This window comes from Eutrigla gurnardus, assembly GCF_963514095.1.
Source record: "Eutrigla gurnardus genome assembly, chromosome: 1".
NCBI lineage: Eukaryota > Metazoa > Chordata > Actinopteri > Perciformes > Triglidae > Eutrigla > Eutrigla gurnardus.
Window position 1 is genome coordinate 18,724,974 of NC_139915.1, and position 21,777 is coordinate 18,746,750.

Here is a 21,777-nt window from a genome sequence, read left to right on the forward strand (position 1 = left end):
CGTGTACCCACGCCGTTGGGTTGATTTCTGTAACAGTGTTTTCGACTAACCTCCGCCATATTTGCGAGCTCAGAAAGCCTCTACTATCAGTTAAAAGACCGGTCTCGCGGAATAAATGCCAGTTCATTCACGCGCGCCCGTGTGATAGCGGCACGCCTTCTGAGCCTCAGAATATCGCTCGCGCATTCTCTCTCTTTGTTAGTGTCCCGCTAACACACACACACACACATACACGCCGCACACACGTGTCCTAAGCCAGCTGTTCCCGGCGGACGCTAGGGACATAGCTACATCTGGTGGCTGCATACGGCCATCTCTCTCTCTCTCTCTCTCTCTCGCTACTCCATCGGACGTCAGTGGCTCCGCCCCTGAACGCTGCGAGGAATAGCTCCACCTCTCGCTCTCTCTCTCTCTCGCTACCCCATCGGACGTCAGTGGATGCCCACTCCATGGTAGCAAGGTGGAGTGGGCAAGACTGTTTTTAATGCCTGGCTAACTAGAACCATTGACTTGCGCTAGCCATAGCACAGCGAACTCGGCAACTAGAAGAACTGAATGAAATGTCTTGAAAACGTCTCCAGACGTCTCTAACACACCGGTTGAGTTGGAAAATAGGTCTTCTGTCCAAAATTCTGAACTATCCCTTTAACTAGCGGCTCTAATGAAACAGGAGGGCAGCAGTGCTTATTATAAGGGTAATTTCTTTGCGGCTGGTTTCATCAACATTCTGTTTTCCCAGTCACCATGGCAAGGCGTCCCCCGCACCTACCCCCCCCCCCCTCAGTTGCGCAAGTTTGACAGTGCGTGTGTGTATAGCCTCGTTCACATATATCGCTACTCGCCCGTCGCCCCTCGCTTTCTCGCTGAATTCTACTCGCTGGCAAAAAAAATTCACTGCCGCCGGTGGCTAGTTCAAGCGGCAACTCTCTGTGGAACTCTCTGTTGATGTCAACTGTCAATCATCTCTATTCTACATTCTGATTGGTACTCGCTTGGTACTCGCTTCACTCGCTTTGCAGAAAGTAAAAATTATTTTATCTCCGTACCCGCCCACATCGCATCGCCTGTCCTGGCCACATTCCGCTGGAACACATTCACATTCCATTGACAGTTGTCGCTCAGAGATGGGCGAGTAGTGACGTATGTGAACGGGGCTTGAGTCAAAACCAAAACACCAAGGAAGGCTGAGCAATAGTCACCCACTTATATTATTATTATTATTATTATTATTATTATTATTATTATTATTATTATTAATAATAATAATAGCTATAATAAACTAATAGTATAAAGGCTCAGCACTGTGTTTTAGTCATTTTTGTTTTCATCTTTTCTTGAATGCTTAAACTCCTCAAGCCCATTTAGTGTGTCAACATTTGTATCAGTACCAGCAGTTTGTAAGAAATTGGTCAGTAATTGATATGTAATATTTTGGTTTTCAAAATTCACCAAATTGATGCATTACAATGAAATCTATTAAACATTTTCTCCCAGAAGGACATGCCCCCGGACCCCCCTACAGGATCGCGAGCCCCCCCACCATAGTTTCCAAAAATCCTGTGGGAAACACTGCATGATGGTTTAACTAAACGCCTAAATCCTAAATCCAGTGGTGTAGTGGACGGTATACACAGGTATAAGGGGTATACCCTCCTGTCAGTCAGAAAGCCATTGGAATATATAAGAGAGTATACCCACTTCATCCTCTGTAACCTATCCATCTACCTAGCTATGGCGTGTTTTGTTGTGTTTGGTTTTGTTCGTTTACCATGTGTGAGATCGTTTGGTCTGGAAAAAATATGTTTCCCTTGAAACGTAATTGAGAGTGCAGTTTGGTTACATGGGAACATAAATTAGTAAGAGACAGAGTTGTTGGTGGAGGCAGGATGTTAAGCTGCACTCACACCCAATCAGAAAAATGTGGTCCTCCCAGTCATTCGAGTGTAGGTAGTGTCTTTAGTGTGCGATCGTAAGGAAAAACCCAAAAAAGTTGAAAACAGAACTTAAGGAGAAGCCACCACCCAACCTAATGCTGCTGTAGCCAATCACGTATTTGGAAACCAAGAGCTGTACAACGGACCCATGAGGGAACAAAAGACTCTGATCATTGGTGTGACTTGACCATTTAACTGACCACACACATACATCTTAATTGTGTGTCAGCTTATGCATTGATCTGCTGTCTGCCTTCATTTGGGCCTTGCTGTCTTTATCTTCATTGAGGAGCACAAGGGAAATACAATTTTGTATACATGTTGTCACCAGGTTTGACCAGCTTTGAAAAGAAATCTGTAATTTACAAAAAAGTTAAATACTTGTGTCACGGTGTGAGGAAACTCCAGCTGCTGGGACAGAGACTTCCTGTTTCCATAGAAACCACCATTCCCATTCGGATTACTGGGATACAGCTCTGGGTTCTTCATGATGATGCTGTCCAGATCCCCGATCCAGTAAGGATGAACACCTAGTGAGACACACATGAACATCAATGAAGCTGAGGTGGAGCTAGTGGACAGTTTGAAGTTCCTGGGAATCAGCATCACAAACAACCCAACATGCTCATCACATGTCTACATAAATGTCTGCATTTCTTAAGGAAACTAAACAAGATCTTGTTATTTTTTCCAGAGAGCAAGAGAAAGCATTCTGACCTGAAACATTACAAACTATCATGGGATGATCACAGTCCAGGACAGGAGGACTCTCCGACACCTGACACCTGGCAAACCTCGGAACCTTTGGAATTTTGTGATTATTATTTATTCTGACTATTTTTTCATATGTGGTGCTGCTCATATTGTGCAACTTTTGTCCAGGCCGTAATGAAACTGTGATTGTGAGGTAATGTATTGGTTTCATTACAATGTTCATATTTCCTGATCACTGTGACTATATGCCTCTGTTATACTTTGTATCCTCTCTTCAACCTCACACTGTTGGAGCTGTAAGCACATGCATTTCTAACAACATTTCCCATAAGTGGTGTGGCTTTCCGATGCTGAAAGGATATTAGTCCCCGGCCTCACACCTCCCTGAAGGCAGTAAACATATTAGGACCAATCTGGTCTGTCTTCACTATACACTCTAAAAGCTTTAGCTGCAGCCTTCTACACAGATCTGACCAGTAATGGTTCCCACTCCTCCTGGTGGATGAGAGATGGTTTTACTGAATGATACATACTGGTTGAATTGGAGCGTGTCCTACTGCTGGATGTCTGTCCTGGTGGGCTTTCTGTCTTCTCCGGGTCCCAGCACCTGTCCTCATTTACCTCTGGTATGGGGAACTACACACACACACACACACAAACACACACACACACACACACACACACACACACACACACACACACACACACACATACATTTCTTTTTTTTTCATAATTTTCTTTTTTAAACTAAACCCCCAAACCAAACTTGTTTTGGCTACAAGGCAATGTATCTGTGTATTTCATATTGTTGGTGGTTGATTCAGGTCCAACATATTTGAATTCTACATAACATACTGTGCTCAAAATACACATAGCCACTGCAAAACCAATGTCCGCAGCAAAGAGTTGCCCTCACACTTGAAAGCCTGAAAATAGCCTCTGCTAACTGGTCATGCTAATCACCACCATATACATATCCCAGCCTTCATGTAAACTCAACTTCCCAATTGTTTAACTGTATTTTATCACTATAACAGACGTTTACATCATTCACATAACCATAATCATTACAATGGCTAGCATGCTAGTTATTAGCCTAAGCTCATTTAAAGGGCCATCATGAACAGTCAGTTCAAAACAATGAAGTCCATCTACATGTTCAAGTAATGTAGACCAGCCCAGCAGTTCATGTGGTGCTTTTTATGTTCTGTGGCTGTAGCATGGAGCTAGCTAGCTAATTAGCTAGCCCCATAATGAGTAAAACTGAACAACCTTGATGCTTCATCAACACACTCTGGTCACAGTGTAGGAGAGGACATGCCCATCAGCAGATAATTAATCATCAACGCTGATACATCAAGTTGTGTAATGGGCCTCATTTATAAAACTGTGCGTAGGACCTTACTAAAAGTGTACGTACGCCCAAAAGCCAAAGTTTGCGTGCACCACAAAACATTCAGATTTATAAAACTGTGCGCACACAAGCTATACGCAATGTTCCCTTTATAAATCACAGATCACCTACAAGTGTGCGTACCTGAATCCCGCCCTGTACACGCCCACTTTTTATCATATTAATGAGTCGGCATGCAATTGTTTTCGTGCGGTGAATCGCGGCGTCAGAAAAAACGAATAAGCGTAACTTTTCAGAAACAGAGATAGAGACACTTGTTGGGGAGGTGGAGGCCCGGGAAAATAATTTTATTTAGCGGCCACAGCAGCTGGATCACAAATATAAAGAAGCAGTGCGAGTGGCAACACATTGCTGCTGCAGTCAACAGCGTCAGTGGGACAGAGCAGACGGTGGCAGAACTTAAGGAAAAGTGGTCCGATCTAAAGGTAAATTACATCTTTCTGCTCCTTTACCAATGTGTATTTAATGTATTGCTTGAATATTTGACGAAGTTTGACTTGATGTGACTTTGACGGGGATTGTGTCTGAAAAGGAGGGAGACACAGACGCGACTGAGACCAGAGGTATAAGGGTAAACAGATTTTGCTTTATAAATTAGGCCCCTGATGATTTAATTTCAAATCCACAGACAACAGAGAAAATGCATGATTGTAATTATACTCTAGTTAATGGTCAATGGCAGACATGACTGGACATGTCTCTCCACTTGCACACGTTGATAATTTTTTTTCACCTTTTAGAGGCATTTTTTTAAATTCCCAAAAACAAACTATAATAGCGGGACGACACTTTTGTTGAAAGATGAGTTCACCTTGAGGCTGTTGTTGGCCAGAGCATCTTCATCTGTGTATCCATGCAACGACAGAGGATCGGATGGGGACATGAGAGCCAGATGTTGTGAGTTTGTAGTCAGTCTGTTTTCACATGTGGACGTGTCCTACACAAACACACAGACATAGATAAAAACATTCTCAGTCAAACGTAAGGTAGCATAAAGTTTACTTCAGCCCTTGATTAGTTTTCATGCTTCTCACTCTACTACCTCTGTGTCTCCAAGACTTAAAACAATGCAGTTCTACATCCTGGTTATTAGAACACTTTAAATGCACTCAGCAGTGAGTAGATGAGAACAAGGTGAGGGATCATCATAAACGCTGTATTACTATAAATAAGTATTGAATGGGTAGTAGAGTATAAGTGAGTATAATATAAGTAGTATAGTATTTGACAATATAGGGTAGTGGCAAATGGAAAATAGACCTGAATTTATGTAGCACTTCTCTACTCTTCAGACCACTCATAGCACTTTACACTACGGGCCCTAGTTTCGTGGCGCAGCGCAGGGCGGCGCAGGGTGGCGGAGCCGGCGCAATGCAAGTTTCGACCCGCGCAGCCTTGCGCACCATCAGTTTGGCAGTTTGGTGGATCGCCTGCGCCAAGATGGGTGTGGCGGCGCAGCAGGGGGAGGCGTCACAGATTCAGCTTGGTGCAGCGGAAGTTTCGTGGCAAAAAGCCTCGCCGAGACTGTGCTCAAAGCTCGCCAGCTCCAACCTGGTCTACTTTCGGCGCAAGGCGTAAATAAAGTCCATTCATTCAATGCGAATCACAGCTGGCGGAGTGGAAGTTTGGCTGACTGCGCGCAGTGCGCACACATCACCGAGACCTCACAGGCAGGTTTCCACAGTTCCAGGCACATTTAAATGCAATAAATAATCACAACAAACACTATTTAATGCAACTAATTGAATCAACACGTGAATTTATATCTATATAGATCGTCCCGTCACATCTGACGTCAGATCAAAGGCGGATGGCACGCGTAACGGAAACTCAGCCTCTCGGACCAAAACATCTCCCTCTCTCTCTCCTGTTTTTTATAATATCGGCATTGTTATTATTATGATACGCGCGCACAGCGCGTGATGCGCGTGGTGGGAGCGGCGGCGCTGCTTCTGTCATTGGGTTGTCAAGTGACGGAACTTGCACTGAACCTCCCCTAACGCATTAAAGGAGAGGAGAGGAGCTCATTTGATTGGTGAAGATCTGAATCGGCTGTATTAATCCCAGTCCACGCCTCGTCTCCCACTCACGCCTTCTTCTCCTCCCTCTTTCCCATTTGCGCCGGTGGGCGAGACGGGAGGTGTGCCTGCGCGAGCCTGCGCGGTGCACGAAACTTGCAGCATTAAGCAATTCTTTTTAAACTGGTGCAATCGCGGTATATTGAGAGTTCTTTCCGTCATTATTGCAGAATCTCTGTGTAAAAAGGATGCGAAGGGTGGGTGGAGGGGGTTCGGAGGAGGGTCAGAATTTGTCTGAGATTTCAACCTCCATCCTGCTCTCCTGGGCTCCCGGGTGCTCGTCTCCCTCGTCCGAGGAGGGATCCTCGGAACTGGCACCATTCTCCTCAGAATCGTCGCTGGACGGGTCAGGAAGAGGGGGTGACCAAGGAGGCAGACCCCGAGGTCTGGGGATGCAGCTGGTCCTGGTTGGCTGGTCTGGATGTTCTTGATGGAACTTTTTGATGAGGGCCCGATCCAGGAGGGGAACGTGTAGGCGGGACCCCTGTCGATAAGGCGAGGGGGAGGCATCACAGGAACCAGGGCAATATCTCGAACCGGCTTGACCTTTGAAACATGAAAGGTGGGATGGACCCGCATGGACCAGAGGAGCTTGAGCCGCACGGCCACCGGGTTGATGACTTCCTTGATCTCGAAGGGCCCGATGAACCATGGGGCCAGCTTTTTGGACTCCACTTTCAGGGGGAGGTCTCGGGTAAAGAGCCAGACCTTATTCCCTGGCTGATGACGACAGTTGGCGGCAGATGCATAGTGGCCTGGACCCAGGTCTGACGACACCGGTGGATGAAGGCTTGGACTGATGGACAGGAAGCTTCTCTCTCCAGAGACGGGAACAGGGGGGCTCGAAGCCGTAGGAGCACTGGAAAGGAGAGAGGCCCGTGGCAGAGCTGGTCAGGGTGCTGTGGGCGTACTCCACCCGCAAGAGTCTCTCGGACCTGGATGACGGGTGCTGGGAAGTCATGCAGCGAAGTGCCGTCTCCATCTCCTGGTTCTTTCACTCTGTCTGGCCATTGGACTGGGGGTGATATCCAGAGAATAGGCTGAAGGTGGCTCCCAGCAGCGAGCAGAACTCCCTCCAAAGACCGAAGCAAACTGGGGACCTTGGTCAGAAACTACGTCGGACGACGTGATTAATCAGTAGCTGAGAAGTCTCTTTGGTGGATGGGAGCTTAGGTAGGGGCACGAAGCGGGCCATCTTACTGAATCGGTCCACCACCGTCAGAATGGTGGTGTGGCCGCTGGACGGTGGCAGACCGGTGACGAAGTCCCAAGGATGTGGGACCACGGACGATGAGGAACTGGCAGAGGGTGTAGGAGACCAGCAGGAGCCTGGAGCGAGGGTTTGTGTTGGTTGCTGGTGGGGCAGGCGCTGACGAAGTCCCTGGTGTCCTCTCCCAGGGAGGACCACCAGAAGCGGCGCTGGACGACCTCCAAAGCCAACTTGACGGCGAGGAGCTCTTGGTTGCCAATGTCATAATTCCTCTCGGCTGGGGTCAACCGCCTAGAGAAAAAGGCGCAGGGATGCAGCTTCTGGTCAGCAGCAGACAGGGCTGTAAACTAACTTTTTGGCTCACCTGCCAAGGGGACCGGTAGATGAAAGAATCTACCGGCCAAGTAAATTTTTTACCGGCCAAATAATAAATTGCCTCTTTTTGTTGCATATACATCTGTTTCACTACTTTTCATTAAGATAACAGTATTATAGAGAAGTACATGCTTAAAAAAGAGGCCAAAGTATTATTTAGAAATACATTTTAATATTATTAATTGAATTTCATTCATTTCATCTCAAACATTGCAAATTGAAAACTTTAACAGTGCAAAACTGTGACAAAGGAAACACTCATGAATTACTCATCAGAACTGAGACAGAGAGAGAGAGAGAAGTAGTGCAGATATACCGTTGAAATACGCATATTTGTTTATCTACTCTTCACATTTATTAAATGTATTTTCTCTTCCTGTTTCCCAGTGCGAGTTGAGATACACAAATATGATCGCATTTGTCAATCGCGGTATTTTATTTTGAAAATTGCTTTTATTTTGAAAATTGACCGGATTGTTTCGTGTTTCTTTGTGTGATTTACTGCCAGAATTGACGCGTTCGCTCGCGGCACGCGCACAAAAATAGAGCAGATGCCGAAACGATCGCTTCACGGCGCGGGACGGCCGCGCCTATTCGCGGCGCTTCCGCGGCCGGTGTGAATCACACTCACTGCGCCAAACTTTTAAAGAACGGTGACGCGCACGCTACGTTGCTTCGGGGGAACTATTTTCTACAGCGGTGACGGGGGAGCTACTTCAGTGTGACACACAACAAATCACCGGTTTAGCTTGACGTTTGCTACCGTCATAATTTATCAGTTTACAGCTACTACAATGTTTTGTTATATCATGCATAATTTATTGCAAGAGCACGACCATCGGGCCAAACATTTACCCGCCCCAGTGGCATGTATCCCTCCAAAATTAAGTCGCCAGGGGAATATTTTAGTCGCATTTGGCGAGTGGCGACCGCTAGTTTACAGCCCTGGCAGCAGACCTCTCAGAAAGTACACCTTCGACTCCCACATCAGAGCCATCCACCTCAACCACGAACTGCCGTTCCAGGTCCGGCATGACCAGAATGGGGGCGGAGGTGAACCATGTCTTTAGGGCCTGGAAGGCGTCCTGGGCGGCCGGCGTCCAACGGAAGAGCACTTTGCGGTGACTTGCTTCAAGCAGACTGGATGGCAGGATGAACTCCAACCTAGGATGGCCCCCGTGGCCCAGTTGAGGTGGGGGTTATGCCGCCGGAGCCAGAGGAACCCGATAAGGAGCGGATGGTGAGGAGACTGCAGGATGAGAAACTGGACCGTCTCATGGTGGTTGCCCGCAATAAGCATGCGGATGAGTACTGTCTGGTGGGTGACGGTCTTCATCAGATGGCCATCCAAGGCCTTGACTGGAACCGGGCAGGGCAGGAGTACTCGGTTGACCCCCAGCTGTAGTGCTAGGTTGTTGTCCATAATGTTCACATCTGAACCAGAGTCTATGTGGGTGGCCAAAGTCTCAGTGCCTTGAGGCAGCATTAATTGGACTTGACACAGAGGACGTAGGTTGGAGGGGAATCTGGAAGCTGAGCTTGATAACGCCATCGAACAAAGAAGGCAGGTCGTGGGAAACCAGCTCGTCTTTGATGTAGTCCGCGAGACCCACGAGGAAGACTTGACTTGAGCTGGCTGATTCCACTCACTCAGCCGAGCCTGGTTGCGGAAGTCGATAGCATAGTTGACCACAGAGCGGGACCCCTGGCTGATCCCCAGGAGACCACCAGAAGCGTCAGGACCCCACGATGCCACTCCAAACACCCTGCGAAGTTCGGCGGAGAAAGTCTGGAAGGAGGAGCAGGCTGGCGTGCGTCCCCACAGCTGAGCGCGCCCCGTCAGGTGGTTAATGGTGAATGCCACCCGGGCTTCCTCGGAGGTGAAGGTGCGGGGCTGGAGGGAGAAGAGGATGGAAGAGTTCGCAAGGAAGGCATTGCAGCCCTCCGCATCACCGGCGTATCGCTCGGGGACCCCAACCCGCGGCTCTGAGACGGGGGCTGGCTGAGTTGGAGCCGGTGGAGGTGCCTCCGGACGGACTGGCAGCAAGACGGTCTGGGAAAGAGTGGCGGTGAGCTGCTGGACTTGGAGGGCTAGTGCGGTAAACCTGTGCTCCTGGTTCGCCACTGCCTGTCGAACCTCAGCCGTGGTAGAGGCTAAGGCTGCCTCATGGCGTTGGAGCTGGGTCTTCACATAGACCAGCCGTGCCAGCTAGTCAGAGGTGTGCGCTGGGTCCATGTCTGGCGAGATTGTACTGTAACGGGTGCTTCAGCGAACCCAAATGCAGCACACGTAGGCAGACAGTCAGTTGGTAATGACTTTTATTGCAAACTCGGGAAACAGGACAGTTCACAGATGACACTGTAGACAGTTCTTGCTTCTGGGAATGATGTTCCCCACCCACGAGGAACACGCCGCAGGAGGCGACTGGGAACAATGTGCCAGTGGTACGTGGCATAGGCAGCCTGACAACACATGAGAACAGTCTCTTGCCTGTACGTAGTACCGTGGACTACGATCCGAGTGGCAGGCGGAGAATTCCGTGACCGAGTGGATCGTGGAACTAGATCCAGTGGAGCGCGGTTCAGTCACAGAACCACTCTGGCGGAAGACAGACGGGGAGCAGGCAGAATCAGTCAGGGCCGGAAGGCTGGGTCCAACGCCGGGGCAGACAGAGTAGACTGGTCGGGGACAGGCAGAGTCGGAACCGGGAAATCCGTCCGAGAAATGCTGGAGAGACTAGTATGAACGACATAGAACAATCTGGCAATGAGTGCAGGATGACGGGGAGTATATACCTGGACTGATTGGTGATCAGCTGCAGCTGTGGAGACCAGGTGAGTGGAGTTCGGCTGATTAGGGGTGTGGTGGACTGGTGATTGGCAGGGTGTGCTGAGAGCGAGGACCATGACACTTACTGTATGAGTTATATTGCTGTTTTATTGCTGTTATTGTACTGTTTTGTGCTGTTTTGTTTTAATTATGTGAGGCACTTTGTAACTTTTGTTTTAAAAAGCACTTAATAAATAATGCTATTATTAATGTAAGAGTGACCACAGTTAAGTACAGCAGTAGCATAATACAGTATAGTTTGTGATTTACGTATTATGATAATATAGTATTGTGACTGAAGTATCGTGATAATATTGTATAGCGACTTAAGTACCGTGATAATATATTGTGACTTAAGTATTGTGACTTAAGTATCATGACAATATCATATCAGTATTGTGATAATATCGTATAGTGACTTAGGTATCATAATAATATTGCATTGTGACTTAAGTATTGTGAAATCGTATTGTGACTTAAGTATTGTGATAATATCGTATTGTGACTTAAGGATTGTGATCGTCTTGTGGTGCTCCTGAGGAATCCCACCAGTACAGACTAGCAGATAAAACCTGCTGTTCAGTCTAGACAGAGCTTGAGTGAAGATACAGGTTTATATGAAACTAGGTAACCTGGAGAGTCATTTAGATGATTTAAAGAGAAATCATGACATCTCTGAAAGAGGACATTATGTCCTATTTGTGTCACACTGAAAAGTTCCATTCATAAGCAGTAAAGCAGTGTAGCGTGATGGTGCTTACCACGCCCTATATGTAGGACATTATTGTATGATTGTGAATGTTGAGGCACATTATAGAGATGTTGCAGTATAACTGACATAATTAAGACTTTAAAGGTCCATCCTTGACAACACGCTCTATATATCCTCTGTAATATGAGCTCGTCTTTGAAAGGGTCCGTTTCATTACTGAAGAAAAACATCCAACAGAGAATCAGCTGAGTCCAGTCATCACATATTAGAAATTCTTTCCTACTGCTGCTTTTCTTCGTTTCTCCTTCAGGTTTCCACCAGCCTCCTAAAAGTGAATTAAAATAGACTTGGCAGCATGATGAAGCTTTACAGCCCACAGTGACAATAATACTAAAACCTGTAAAACAAAAAGCACCCATATACTGTAAGCTACTGAACGACAGCATGCTGGGTTCAGGACTGACACCTCTTATTCAAAATGATGCATCCATCAATTCCGTGACTTGTCGAGTGTCAACATTTCTGATGCTTGTGTCTGAGTGTGTGTGGGAAGATGAGGATCACGGCGTCCCCACACACAAATAGTTTAGCTGTTAGTCACTTTCCACAGTGCCAGGGTTACACATTGCATTTGTTCATATTATGTATTGTATCAATACATATTTCAATTCCAATGAGCTCTTCGTTTACACCTTTAGAATATGGAAATTAGCTCATAACACAGGGCCCTAGTTTCGTGGCGCAGCGCAGGGCTGCGCAGGGTGGCGGAGCCGGCGTAATGCAAGTTTCGACCCGCGCAGCCTTGCGCACGGTCAGTTTGGCAGTTTGGTGGATCGCCTGCGCCAAGATGGGTGTGGCGGCGCAGCAGTGGGAGGCGTCACAGATTCAGCTTGGCGTAGCGGAAGTTTCGTGGCAAAAAGCCTCGCCGAGACTGCACTGAAAGCCCACCAGCTCCAACCTGGTCTACTCTCGGCGCAAGGCGCAAATAAAGTCCATTCATTCAAGGCGAATTACAGCTGGCGGAGTGGAAGTTTGGCTGACGGTGCGCAGTGCGCACAGGTCACCGAGACCTCACAGGCAGGTTTCCACAGTTCCAGACACATTTAAATGCAATAAATAATCACAACAAACAAACAAACAATTAATGCAACTAATTGAATCAACGCGTGAATTTATATGTATATAGATTGTCCCATTACATCTGACGTCAGATCAAAGGCGGATTGCACGCGTAACGGAACCTCAGCCTCTCGGATCAAAACATCTCCCTCTCTCTCTCCTGTTTTTATAATATCGGCATTGTTATTATTATGATACGCACGCACGGCGCGTGGTGGGAGCGCCGGCGCTGCTTCTGTCATCAGGTTGTCAAGTGACGGAACGGAACTTGCACTGAACCTCCCCTAACGCATTAAAGGTTTGTCTGTCAAATAACTTTGTAAACTCTGTTTTTAAAGGTGCTATAGAAAAAGTTATTAAAAAGTAGAGTTGGGCGGTATCCAAATTTTGATACCGTCAAACCTCCTCCCTATTTTACCCCGGTATACGGGATTACCGTGACTAATTAAAAATGAAGACGCAAGGCTCAGACGACGTCACCAAACTCATTAGAGTTTAGCTTCTCTGCCCGAGCCTGACCCGAACCGGGCCGGGTCGGGCCGAAATTTCCCACCACTACCCTCGGGCTGGGTGGGGCCGGGCCTTTAAACAAGCGTTTGTGTTTGTTCGTTCGTTCTTTTCTTTTTTTTCTATCATTGCATTTATGCCTAGCCTTCTCCTCGGATTAGGGGAGAATACATTAAATATTATTGGTTATATGTTTAGCAGAGTAGGTCTACGTAAGAAATATGTACAAAGTTACACAAAGTAAAAAATAAAAAAAAGACTCTACACATAGTGCGCACGCATCATTCATAACGGTTCCGCTCTGTGCAGCTAAATCAAAGAATAAAGGAGTTACGCTAAAATGCAACATGGAACTTGGAGACAAAGGATAAATTAAAAACAGGACAATTAACGTTGAGCAAGTCATCAGGAAAGTCCGAGGTACGGGATCATTTCAAGTGGAGGAAGGCGATAACATACGTTTTCGGCTTTGTCCAGTCATATCCTAATCGCGGCACTAACGTAGCCTATAAAATGATTTGTATATTTTTGTGACTGAGTAGCGGTGCAGCCGCTCCCCCACTTCCCATGGATATGCACATACAACAGCCTCATGCGTGAAAAATAACTATCGGGTTGAAATCGGCTCGGGCTCTTAATTACAGTTAATGTGTCGGCTCGGTCCGGGTTCGGACAGAACGCGCACGGGCTCGGGTAGGGTCAGGCTTGATTTTCTGGGCCCAAACTAAGCTCTACTTCTCATTAGGTCGGAACCCGAAATACTGCCAAACTGCAGAAGTCGTGTTCTTCTTTGAGACCAGGTCACTAGGTGCGCGACTCGCCATCTCTCTTTCTCTCTCTCTCTCCCTCTCTCTCTCTCCTATATAAGTGCATTGCATTTTTTTATAGACGGTATTGAAACTGATACCGTTGCTATTTTTAAGACCCGTGGTTTACCGTATTACCGCCCAAGCCTATTAAAAAGGTATTATTATTATTATTATTATTATTATTATTATTATTATTATTATTATTATTATGTGCCCCAAAATGTCAGTGAAATTAAGTGGAGGATTGAGGTTGTAGAGGTTGAAACCAACATGTAACAAATGTACAGTTTCGACACAGCATACATCAGTTGGTGTTGTATTTTAGTGTATTTTATAGTTACAGAAGTCAAAGAGTAGGAGAAGACATTCAGTTGTTTCACTGTCTTTGACATCTTGACTATAATGGTGATAAATTTTGATTTTATGCTAGGCAAGGATAAAAAAAAATCTTACCTTTTCCTTCATTGCTCTTTATTTTCTCTTGAATGGTGTAGTTTACTTACGATATATTAATATTGCTTCTTACCTTTTAAAGGAGACCAGATATATGCATAAGCCTTATAGTTGAGGAGCTATTCCTGATTATTTATGGGTATATTATTTCAGGCATTTCGAGTGAATGAGGAGTAATTAGGAATAGAGGTCAAATGTCCCCCTGGAGTTCAGCTCTTGTTACCTCACGATAGCCTTTAATGTGAACGCTCCTCAAACCATCCGCTGCAATCCAAGTACTACCGTTTAGAATGTGTCCGTTAAAAGGTGCCAGCTTGTCTGGACTCAAGAAGCTGCAGCCTCTGAGGAGAAAACAGAGACACAGCTGAAAACGTATCCAGGCACCAAACTTCATTCACAAAAACATAAGATTATTAAGAGAGTTAGAAGCCATGGCAAAACTAAACATCACATATAGTTGCACATTTCATTTTGGTAGAACAGTTTAGTTTTGTTGCCTGAACCCAAAGTTAAATTTGTTGCCTAAACCTAAAATTGGTTTTGTTGCCTGAACCTAAAGTTGGTTTCGCTGTCCAAACCTAAAGTTACTTTTGTTGCCAAAACCTAAAGTTGGTTTTGTTGCCTAAACCTAAAGGTGGTTTGTTGTCTAAACCTAATGTTGGTTTTACTGTATAAATCTAACGTTAGTTTTGTTGTCTAAACTGTTGTATTTGTTGCCATGTCAATCCGACTGAGAAAGAAAAAAAACCTAGAGCAGGCACAAACGATACTTCCAACTGAAATACATTGGTTTGAAACTGCTGCTAAAATGTCCTTGCACACAAATCAGAAGATTTCAATTCCGTGACTATTTCACAAATTAATGTGAGACTGTTGTAATACCAGGTGGAAAATGTGATGTGATTGGATGCTTTTCTTTTGCTGCTACCCTTTGTCATATAGCCTCATACATATTTTTGTATATTTCTAATATGTTGCTGAGAAACAAAGCTGTCACAGTTGTGGTGCTGTATTTTATTACCTGTGTAGGTTCCCATTCCTCTCTGGCTCCACATTAGTGTCTTTGTCCTCTGTCTGGATGCTGTTATCAGCCATTTGTGGTTCACACGCCTCCTCAGCTGGCCCTGTGGCTACACACATCCTCCAGATACTACTCTCCTTCAGCAACACACATATACACACACAGTGAACTAGTAGAAATAAACCTCTGAACTACTGTTTACTGAGCACATCAACCTTCTGGCCAGAGACAAAGAGGACAGTAGTCATGTTTGCAGTACAGACTAATAAGTAGTGGACATAGCCATGGTGACCCACTGGTTTGTGGACAATGGTTCAGAATTATGCAACCAGTGAAGGAAGTGACCATATTTAGACTGGTGAAGAGCGACGGGTGGATCTGATGAACACAAGCAGCAGAGCAGTAACCTTACTGGATCTGGATCCATCTGGATTCTGGTGTGAAGCTGCTAACCAAGTTAGCTTCATAATTCAAGGGCAACTTTACAGCTAAGTGTTGAAGTCATCTTAGAAGCTAACTGCATCGGTATCATGGAAGCGACCTGTCAATCACAAGCACTCCAGCTTCCAGTACTCCTAAAGATAGATCCTGTTGAACTGGCTCTGTAGTCCAGTACTTTACTCACACACCATTTCCTGCCAGATTGTCTCAGTACTTCATGTCAAGCTTTCCAGCCTTCTTTCCTGGAGTAGCCCTCCTGTGTAATGACCATTGCCTGATTTTGTTTCCCAAAGGCAGTCTGCCTTTGCCCTGTTAGTTTTGCCGCTTAATGTGATTTTTGCCTGTGGATTCCCTGTTACCTTTGCCTCGCTGAATGCCTTCCCTTGTATGTACTCTGTCTGCATTAAAACTGTCTGTTTGTTTAAACTCTGACTTCTGGCTGATTTCTGCGTGTAATTCTCAATTTTTGGTCCAGTCGTCTCACCTAATAATATACCTACTGGCACAATGATGCAATGTTAGTCGACAATTAAAACAATACATTTGTCCATAATTGTTTTATGAACAAATACCTGTTAAACTTACCATATGCCTTAGTTCTACTTTGTTTTGTGCTAATTAGCAAATATTAGCATGCTAACATGCTAAACCAAGATAATGACCATAGTAAACATTAGTATCTCAACAATTTTGCCGTCACCATGACTTGCAATCAGAGATTGCTTGATATGAATAAAATTGTCTCACAAATGTAATTGCAATGTATCTGAATAAGCAAATGTATTTAATGCAATATATGTTACAGTCTGTGTTCAATTTGAATATGTAAAATATAGCACTTTTAGCATTCTTTTTAAATTAAATATCATTAGCATGGAATATTAACATGCACATACAAAAATAAGTGGATGTGCACCTAACACTGCTTTACTAGGGATGCAACAATACAGTTAGCCCAGGGTTCAATACGTACCTCGGTTCTTGGGTTATGGTTTTGGTTCTGTTTCGGTACACATTTTGTGTGTAAGGACTAAAACAAATACTATTTCTATATTCCAGAATTATTTATTTATTTTACTTATGAGCAACATTTTTTTAGCATTCAGAAAAATTCAAGGGTATTGTATAATACAATAAATAAGTATTTGGCCTCTCAACTTTTACTCAGTGACTGCATTGGTCAGTTTCTCTGCCAAGTAAGCGCTTGTATGACTTTCATACAGGGGTAGGGTTTGGAGTATGCGCTCTTCATCTCCCACTCTGACATATAGCGGGCCATCACAGTGAGATAACTCTCCATAATGACATAACTTGCCCGAGAGGTCCAACTATCCGTGGTCAGTGCTACGCTCTGTGCTTAAGCCAATTCCACATCAATGTCTTTCTGCATTGTTTAAAAGAGGGAATTACGTTTGTGCTGAAAAATGTGCGTGATGGCAGTGTAATGCGGATCAAGTGTTTTGATTAGGTGACGGAAGCCCGCATTTCTAACTACGGAAAAGGGCAGCAAATCTTTTGCAGTAAACGTCATGCAGTAAACAAAAGCCATGTTTATTTTTGAAAAACATTCAGAAATGAGCAGAAACATTGTGGATTTTTTTAAAAAGATGTAATAACTAAATGCTAGTATAAGCTCAGTATTTTATATATAGTATATATTGTATCAACTACATAGCACAACAAACCCTGCCTTTGTCTGAATGTTTGACATTCAGGTCAGCCACAACTCTCAATCTACCAATACACCAACGCAGGGCATGTGGTTGTCATTATGTTACGACAAGGAACTCTCCACAGAGCACAGCATGGTAAGGCTTGGGTCAGTCAAATAAGCACTCACTTGTACTTGTTATTCTGTCAAGAATGCCAAATGTTGTATATGCATGTCTGAGTTTATTGATTTGACAATTTGACATTATGTTAAATTGTGGATGTTTCAGTTCAGCCATTTGACAGGAATAAATCAGTCTTTACCAGGCGCCAACCTCCGGTTCTGAAAAGTGAAGCCAAGGCTGAAATGCCTTAAACTTGCATTTTCTCTACTGGCCACCATGGGGCGACTCCTCTCTGAAGTATATGAGAAAATTTAAGAGTCCAACAGACCAGAAAGCAGATGCTTTAGGGGGCGGGGCTACCTAGGGATTGACAGGTTACTACCAATGCAGTTAGATACTAAGATGACTTTAACACTTAGCTATAAGGTTGACGTTGAATTATGATGCTAACTTTGTTAACAGCTTCACACCAGAACCCAAATGGATCCAGATCCAGTAAGGTTGCTACTAGGTTGCTTGTTTTCATCAGATCCAGTCGTTGCTCCTCCACAGTCCAAATATGGTCACTTCCTTCACTGGCTGCAAACATTTCAAGATGGACAAAATGCAGAATATGAGGCTTCAAACCGTAGTCCACAAACCAATGGTGATGTCACGATCTCATATCAGCTTCAGAGTCAGTCAGCAGAGTATGGTCTGAACTTGGTGAGGTGAGCTGAGGTTTTAGTTGGCCTTACACCAGCATTTTTAGAGTTGCAGTCGAAACAAGTAAATCTATCACATTGTTTTATTCAGTTACATGTAGTGTTAACAAATTGTGATTTGAGCAATGCAAACTTTGTAAGGATGATGATTAGACAACCTCCAAACTCCCTTCTAGTGACTTGAGTTTGAAAACAACATGTACTTTTCCCTTCAACATAAACTACTTTCCAATATCTACATCACAGTTTCTATTACCACCAAAGTTTCTCTCAAATGATTCACCGCTTGGGTCTGTCATCCAGCAGAAGCCTTTCAGCAGCTCTGTTAACTACATTTTCACTTTGCATGACTTATGCAAGTTTGGCTCCAGGATCATTTGTGTTTATTTGTGTCACTTTCTCTAGACGCACCATAAAGGAGGCTGGGCTTCCCCCATGTACACACCAACAATGTTTCATCCATCATGGCTTTAAATCACCACTATTGCTGTTTCGTAAATGTTGTCCCAGATCCACCAGGAAACCAAACACTGTCCAAGTTCATGACATCATCCAGAGGTGCTCGGTAGATTTCACCAAGCTGGATGGATCTAGCAAGACCCACGTCTGCTGGTTTACCACAGCTGGATGAACCAAAATAAACTGTTTAGTTGTGATTTAATAGCAATAGCCATATCAAAAAGATGCTGAAATAACTGGATACAAGATTAGTTTCCACCATTTCTGTTTTAGCAACATAAATCAAAATCGCGCCCTATATGCGTACCTTGATGCTGAAGGACCTCCTCATGCTCCGTTTATTCTCCCTGAGGGTGGTGGTAGGATGCAGCTGGTTGTCTGCCTCAGTGTCTCCTCTCTTCTCCAGGCCTGGTTGCAGGGTTGTCCTCCAGTTGCCATCCTCTGTGTCTCTGAACCTCGATTGATCCCCAGCAGTCATGTCTGTCCTGCAGCCTGGTCCCCATGTCCTGCAGCCATCGGAAACTTCCCCAGCATGCCTCTCTTCTGGACAGTCATCATTAGTTTTAGAGTGACAAAGGATCAGGGACCTGGACAGAATCAGTTTTCGGCATTAAATAACATGAATAGCAAAACTGTAAAACTGGATTTACTCAGCCATATGATTAAACAAGAGCATGCTGTATAGGTGAACTGAAATAATAAAGTAGGCCTACATACTCAAACAATTATTTCTAGTCTTCATAAGGCAAAACTAAATGATTGTGGTATTTTCTAGGCAGTGGAATTACAATAACGAGCTATCATTGGCATGGCAATTGCCAAACCACATGACCCTGACCTCCCTGTCAACCCGAGTTTGACTCTATTCTTATTGCAGATACAGCCCACTCAGATGAAAAATATAGACTCTCGTTGTCTGATCCCAATGCTGCGAGGCACCCAGTAGAGTCTGTGACTCAAATGTAAACCCAGCCTCATCATTATTAGATGGTCAGAGGAACAGACGTGATATAAAGAGAAAGGAAGTCCACATTTAGGGAGGAGGTCGGGGTGGATGACTGGGTCGAACAAAACACAGACTTTCACCCAGGAGACATCTGTCTCATGTGAAACCATGGTAACAGCAGTTTGGTTCTATAACTTACAGATCCAGAGTTCAGTCAGACAACTCACGTTTAACATGTTTATTGTAGCAGCAGCGCATAATTCGAGTTTGGCGCCTAGGCTCCGGCCTCATCACTCCCCAGCTAAACTTACAAAAGACAATGGGTAGTGATGAGTAAATATCTTAACCCCCCCCCCCCCCTCCGGAGCCTACTGGTGGATGCTGGGGAGGTGGAGGGGTTTGGACGAAGTTGACAGCAGTACTGACGTGCAGCAGAGGCAGTGACAGCCGAAGGGGGGACACGGGAAACGTCATAGCTTAAATAGACCGCCAAATAGGGAGGATGTGAATGGGAGAAGATTATTGGACTATGAGGTATGTCACATGATTATGAAGACGCAGCTCGAGTTGTCTGCCTGAACTAGCTCGCAGGCTTCGCTCCATTTGAGATTTAAGTATATATTATTTCAATCCAAACCACAATCTTTTTTACTTTCCATAACAAAGTGGTTTTGTTGCCTAAACTTAACCAAGTAAAGCTAAAAACTAAGTGAACCTAAATAACACAGAAGTTTATTTTGAAAAGACACCATGCATGTAACAACCGTAAACTGTTTCCTGTGAACATGGACGTTTATTTTGGTAAGACACCATTCATGTAATGAGTCAAAACTATACTGCTGACACGGAAGTTTAGTCCCCATGCAGGTAACAAACTGAAACTAAGGTCTACTGCTAACACAGAGGTTTATTTTGAAAATACACCATGCATGTAACAAACAAAAGCTATAAGTTTACTGCTAACATAGACATTTATTTTGAAAAGACACCATGCATGTAACACTGAAACTAAAGTCTACTGCTAACACGGAAGTTTATTTTGAAAAGAGCCCATGCATGTAACAAGTGGATACAGACATGTTTTCCCTGACTCCTAAACTAGCTCTATAGGGCGTACTAGTTTGAAGCATAGGACTGCAGACTTTGGTATTTGATAAGTTAGGAGTGTGCAAAATTCACAAATCACTGTAATACACGCTTCCATACAAATGTTATATGTGTAATGAAGCTATTTCTGCCAATAAAAAGGTGAGTAACATAACTTCCTGTAAGCCTCTGAGTGCTGCTGGTACCTGGAGAGCATGGACAGCTTCTTGGAGCGGTGGTTGTGGCTGCTGGTTGGCTTGTTGTTGCGGCTTTCCCCCTGGTCCCTGCGTCTCCTTTCCATCCTCCGAGCAGCCGCTGTGCTGGCTCTCCTCCTCTGGTGGGAGTATCTCTGAGGCATGGCTGTCAGTGTGTGTGTATGTGTGTGTGCTGGGAGCTCGGGAAGCATCACACTCCTCCCAGCTGGTCCAAAGCCTAATGGAGACGGACGCTCTGGAGGGCAATTAGAAAACTCAGTTAGGACAGTCTGACTGCAGCCAGTGTGTGTGTGTGTGTGTGTGTGTGTGTGTGTGTGTGCACATGTGTGTGTTCTGAGAAACTGCAGAGGAGATAAAAACACTTATAAACAATGTTTTCCTCAATCCTCACGACTTCAGATTAATCACACGACCAGACCTGTGATTAATCTGAAGTCGTGTGATTAATCTGAAGTCGTGAGGATTGATCACGACTTCAGATTAATCACACGACCAGACCTGTGGAGAGAAACACATGGACACACACACACACACATACACACAGTGGTGTTTCCAGCACTTATTATGAACATTTATTTACTGTAGACTTAGCCTGAATTAAAATGAAGTCAGAAATCACTAAAGCTCATGAAACATGGACATCATGACAGCAACTGGTGAGGCTCAACCTAAATCCAGTTCATGTTTTGATGTAAAAGATTGTGAGAACTGATCATGGTGTTAGCCATGGTGTACTCGTCCCATGAATGAGCTGGAGGAGTGAATATTGGTCCGTACACTTCACGCTGGAGAGAGCACTATAAGATGCATTATACATGCTCGTGTACATTGACATAAACACTTAGTAAACAATATGCAGAGGCTCTTTAACTGAAACCCATAAGGCCTTTGGTCTGACATCATTACCTCCCAACCCTATATCCCTTATACTGGGATTTCCCTATGGAACAACCTGCCCCTGCATATTAAAGAAAG

General features: G+C 44.7%; 1 protein-coding gene across 5 annotated transcripts in view; it reads right to left on the bottom strand.

The window, feature by feature from the left end:
- Positions 1-21,777, bottom strand: part of il16 (interleukin 16) — an 85,105-nt gene that overhangs the window by 52,832 nt on the left and 10,496 nt on the right. For 3 of the 5 annotated variants that reach the window (XM_084006560.1, XM_084006561.1, XM_084006559.1), the window contains exons 2-8: positions 20,794-21,037; positions 18,863-19,142; positions 15,177-15,313; positions 14,379-14,496; positions 4,874-4,999; positions 3,182-3,284; positions 2,316-2,464 (exon numbers count right to left, since the gene is read on the bottom strand). In XM_084006560.1, coding sequence (XP_083862686.1) covers positions 2,316-2,464; positions 3,182-3,284; positions 4,874-4,999; positions 14,379-14,496; positions 15,177-15,313; positions 18,863-19,142; positions 20,794-21,037 — 1,157 coding nt within the window. Of the gene's footprint in view, positions 1-2,315; positions 2,465-3,181; positions 3,285-4,873; positions 5,000-10,521; positions 10,648-14,378; positions 14,497-15,176; positions 15,314-18,862; positions 19,143-20,793; positions 21,038-21,777 lie in introns of those variants that run through there. The other 2 variants (XM_084006562.1, XM_084006563.1) reach the window with 2 other exon arrangements.